This window comes from Microtus ochrogaster, chromosome 1, assembly GCF_000317375.1.
Source record: "Microtus ochrogaster isolate Prairie Vole_2 chromosome 1, MicOch1.0, whole genome shotgun sequence".
Classification (NCBI taxonomy): Eukaryota; Metazoa; Chordata; class Mammalia; order Rodentia; family Cricetidae; genus Microtus; species Microtus ochrogaster.
The window spans coordinates 7978708-7983649 of NC_022009.1; the positions used below are offsets into that span (position 1 = coordinate 7978708).

Below are 4942 nucleotides of genomic sequence, written 5' to 3' on the forward strand. Positions count from 1 at the left end.
GAGGACCATCTGTTAAAGATGGAGGCTGAGAGGACCATCTGTTAAAGGGTAGAGTACTTGCCTAGCAGGAACTCAGCCTGGTGGTCAGTTCCCGCACTGCCAAAGAGGGAGGGGCTGGCTGGGGAGAGACAGAAGAGGGAGAGCGTGAGTGCGGTGGGTATGCCCAGATTCCGTCATCAGTTTCACGCTCACTGCCTCAGCATCCTACCCTTTCCTCAGCTTCAGAATGCCTCCCACTCAGGCATCTTTTAAGTCTTCTCTCTCTTGAGTTCTAGAATCATCTAGAGTTAGAGAGCTCATGGTAGGGAAGAGCACTAGGTTCAAATACGATACTGACACAAATTCTCTATGAAACATTGAGCAAGTTCCTTTAGACACATGCATTTATTAATGCCCCACCTTGTTCTAGAAAGAATTTAAAGTGTCAGCATGTTACTTAATATCAAGGCTTCAGTTTCCTCGTCTCTAAATGAGAGGTTTCGTGTGGCTGACTTAAAGCTCCTTCCAGCTCTAACACCTTGTGACTCTAATTCCAGTGATTTTGTTGGTCATCTTCCCTTAGGAGTCCTGCCAACACTTCATATTTAGAATACGAAAATCTAAGAGAAAAAAAAAACTGAGCCCACAACCCTGTCCCCTGTTCACTTACTTACCTTGGTATGTATGTGTTCATGTATGTCCTTTTGTGCTCACATCTGTGTGTCTGCATGTGCTCAGCACTGAGTGTCCTCCTCACTGTCTGTTGTGGGATATCCATCAGACATGGGTTCAAGCCCATAGAAAGTCTTTATTAGCTGACTGGTGACTACACTGGGCATTTGGGATCCCGGCATAGCCCCAAGCCTTTCTCATGGTGAGCTTTTAAGCACAAAAGCCACGTTCTATATTGACATACTTCAGTTAAAAAGAATAGTTAGCCAGAAGTAGAACAACAGAAGCCAAAATACAAGGTTGGTATATTTAGAGACATCCCCGTAACTATGAGCTTTGATAGATTAGGTCTTTGTTTTCATTTTGACCAGTGATGCTGTCTACATGCTAAGTTTTATGGCCTGGGTGGTATTTCCTTCATGGAATCAGTTGTGCTAAGTTCTGAGGCCCTGTTTCATTTCCACCTTATTTCTTAGAGGTCCCCACACTGATCCTGGAGACTTGCCAATTAGGCTTGACGGGCTGGCCAGCAAGGCATCTTTCTGTCTCTACTTCCCTACCACTGGGATTATAGGTGTGTGCTACCAAATAGGCTTTCTATATAAATGCTGGGGGTCCAAACTCAGGCCCTCATGTTTGTGGGCAAGCACTTTACTCATCGGACCATCCTTGATATTGGCATCTGATAAGGTCATCACCGTCCTGCCAGTGATCCAGGTATCATATTCAACTCTTGTAGCTCTTGTCCCTATATGCCCCTTACTGAACTATATGGAATCTTAACTCTAACAGTGTGGTATTCTTCTGTGACTAAGTGCTTTCCTTTAGAGCCCTTGTTAGCTATTTCTGTAACATTCTGTATTTATTTATTTGTTTAGAAACAGATTGTAGTTATATTGCTCAGGCTAGACACAAATTCCTGTGCTCAAGTGATCCTCCTGCCTCAACCTCTAAAGTGGCTAGAATTATAGGACCATGCCACCATGTCTGACTTGATCTTTGGTTTTGCTGCTGCTGTCTGAGTAAATTCCCTGGAGCACAGCTTCAGCAATGCCAGTGCTCTGATCTTACATCTCAGTGACTCTCTGCTGTCTGCAGAATGTAGTCCAGACACCCTGGCTGCAAGAACTTTGTGACCTGGTAGTGCAGTGTCTGACTTCTTTTCCCGACCTCCATGTACAGCCAGAGTGACCGACAGCATGCCTTATTTCCCTCTTTGACTTGCAACCTCTCATTGCTTTGCCTGGCTATTTTGTCATTGAATCATCTCTGTCCTTGTTTTAGCTCCTTCAAGGCTTATATCAAGTCTTGTCATTTATTTTAACTACTTGGCAGCGTGGGCCACTCCGTCCTGGATTGACTTGTAGTTTCCTCAAAGATAGAGACCACATTTCACTCTTCTTGCAGCCCGAACCCTCACACCTGACCCACTACTGGAGAACTTGAATTGAGATAAATCTATCGAGACTTAATCAGAAATTATTTTCTCAGCCTGTGGCTGGAAACCATCTGAACAAATCATCTCTTTTCATAAATGCAAAAAATCCAGAGTCAGAGAAGTGAAATTGCTTGTCCAGGCTCCTATGTTTGTGCTCCTTTGTTTGTGCTCTGATGACCCACTTGTATCTTTATCCCAAATAGATCTGCTTTTATTTTCTTTTCTCTGCCTGGATGGGAATACTGTATCCCTGCCACATTGTTCCCTATGGGACCATAGTTTGTCATTTTGTTTTCGAAATATATATACTGAAAGTGGAGCTGGTTTGAATAAATCTATAGTTATACAGAAAATAAGCAATGAGGGGCAGCACTGCAGACAATTAAGATTCAAACAATGAAATTTAAGCTAGAAGGAACCTTATTCATCACCTAGTCCCAACCTTTCCTTTTGAGCAAATAAGAAACCAACAAAACCCAAGAACTGGAGACAGAAGTGTCTGGTCAGTGGCATCCGCTGTTGGCACATGACTGACACTGGAGTGTGGAGTACTTTCCAGAGGTGCGGGCTCTGGCCGATGAGCTCACGAGAGCGCTGTTTTGTGTGTCTAGATCAAATGATGGTGCTCCGAAAGATTTCGAGGCAACTCTGCAGCTTAAAGAAAATCCCACCGTCATGTGACTCCAGATACTTCTGGGAATGGTTGAATACAGTGTTTAATAAGTAAGTGACTCTAAGTGAAGAAACGTGGGGATTTTTATAACTGGACAGGCTCCAAATCACTCTTTGGCTACTTGCTTATTTCTTGTGTTTCAAATTATTTTTCTTTTGAACAATATGCACAGTAAGATGCTAATATTTTTACAAATAATAAAACATACTTAAACAGAAAAATAGCTTACAAAGTATTGAGTTGCTTGTTGGAGTTATAGAATATTAGTGTTTTTTCTTTTTTAAGATTTTTAAAAATTTTTACTTTATGTGTAGCATGCATATATGGGTGTGCATCATGTGTGTACCTGGTACCCACAGAGGTTAGAAGAATCATCACTTGGAACTGGAGCTATAGATAGCTGTGAGCCACCATGTAGGTACTGGGAACTGAACCCAGGTCCTCTGCAAGAGCAGTAAATGTTTTTACCCAGCAAGCCATCTCCAGCCCCAAGTAGACTTTTTCTTACTTGTGTATTCATATCCTGTAAGTTATCTAAAATGAATTTTTATTCTTTTTATACTCAACAGTATGTTTGAAATAACTTTGAAATCCTCATTCTCTAGCTTCTTGAGGAATGTTAATAGCCTGTCGAGTCTTACTAGGAGAACTATGGTGTTTAAAAACTTAGTGTGGCCAGATGTGGTGGTGGCTCACACCTTAATCCCCAGCACTTGAGAGACACGCAGGAGAATTTCTGTGAATTCAAGGTCAGCCTGGTCTATATAATGAATTCCAGAACAGTAGGACTACATACAGAAAAATTTAAATAAAATAAATAAAAAATTAAAACTTAGTATATGGCATACTCATAGAAGTACCATATTGAGACAGGTACAACAAACTTACTGCCTAATATCACCATTGTGACTGCAAAAAAAGGGCATTTGCAGAAATTAGTAAATAGCACTAAGAGACTAATTTGAAAATGGCTTCAAAATTATTCCCTTTTAGCCATTTGTTTGTTTGTACAGTGTCTCTCTATGTAGCTCTGGCTGTCCTGGAACTCAATCTACAGACCGGGCTAGCTTCAAGCTCATAGAGATCCATGCCTCTGCTTCCCGAGTGCCGCGATTAAAAGTGTGTGCCACCATACCTTTAATGTTTTCTCAGTAATGAAAAATGGTTCCCAGATAGTCACTATATTGTGTTGGGGATTTCTATCTGTCAAGCTCCATGACACATATGAATGCTTGCCTAATACAGGGAGGACCTGGGTTTAAGCCCCAGAGCCAAAACAATAAATAAAATAAAATAAAATCTCACCATAGCAGATATGAGAGCACATACCTGTAATCTCACCACTGAGGAGGCAAAGGGGAAAAAAAGATCATGAGTTCAAAGCTAGCCTGACTGGGACAGTGCCTCAAAAATGTTAGTAATCATATTAATATATCTTATCAGAGATTAAAACTAAAGAAAAAAGAAAGGAAGAAAGAAAAGGAAGGAAGGAAAAAGGGGAAAAGTAAGCAGGAACAGCTACAGAGAGCTACAGTTTTTATTTTTATGGATCTTGTTAATGTATTTACTCCTCAGTTCATTTGAAGTAAAAATGTATTTCTGGCCCATATTTATATTGGTGAACACAACTGAGGAACTAGTGACAATGGAAGTAAACTACTCTGTTTCCTTGTCAACAGAGTAGATCATGAACGCATCAGGGATGTTGGCCCTGACAGGGCAGCATCTGAGTGGCTACTTCGGTGTGGGGCCAAAGTACGCTACTGTGGCCACCAGAAGTGGCTAGCGGACTACAACAACCTCCCAGGAGGCTCCATGGACAGATACAAGATCCAAGCAATTGATGCCACCGATTCCTGTATCATGGACATTGGATTGGAGCACATGGGTGAGTCCCTACCACTAGGTTGCAGGGCATGCAGGAGATTCACAATGAGGGTTTGCTGCAATTTGCTCACCGTTATAGTCATGTGTTTGTTTTTGCACATTTCAGTAAAATTGCTAGTTTATTCCTGTGTTAGGAATTTATCTTCAAAGTGAACAGAGATCATGTGATAGACACCTTCCTTCCTCCCTTAGGAGCGTCTTTCTGTGTTCTTTTGTTCACTTAAAATTCAAAGCCTGAGCTGGGCGGTGGTGGCGGACGCCTTTAATCCCAGCACTTGGGAGGCAGAGGCAGG

General features: G+C 41.7%; 1 protein-coding gene across 1 annotated transcript in view; it reads left to right on the plus strand.

Moving 5' to 3' along the window:
* The window catches only part of Dmac2l (distal membrane arm assembly complex 2 like), a 15609-nt gene that overhangs the window by 9509 nt on the left and 1158 nt on the right, over positions 1–4942 (plus strand). Inside the window, exons 2-3 of the mRNA XM_005343150.1 lie at positions 2701–2812; positions 4442–4650. Of these exons, the coding sequence (XP_005343207.1) occupies positions 2706–2812; positions 4442–4650 (316 nt within the window). The 5' untranslated portion in view covers positions 2701–2705. The remainder of the gene's footprint in view (positions 1–2700; positions 2813–4441; positions 4651–4942) is intronic.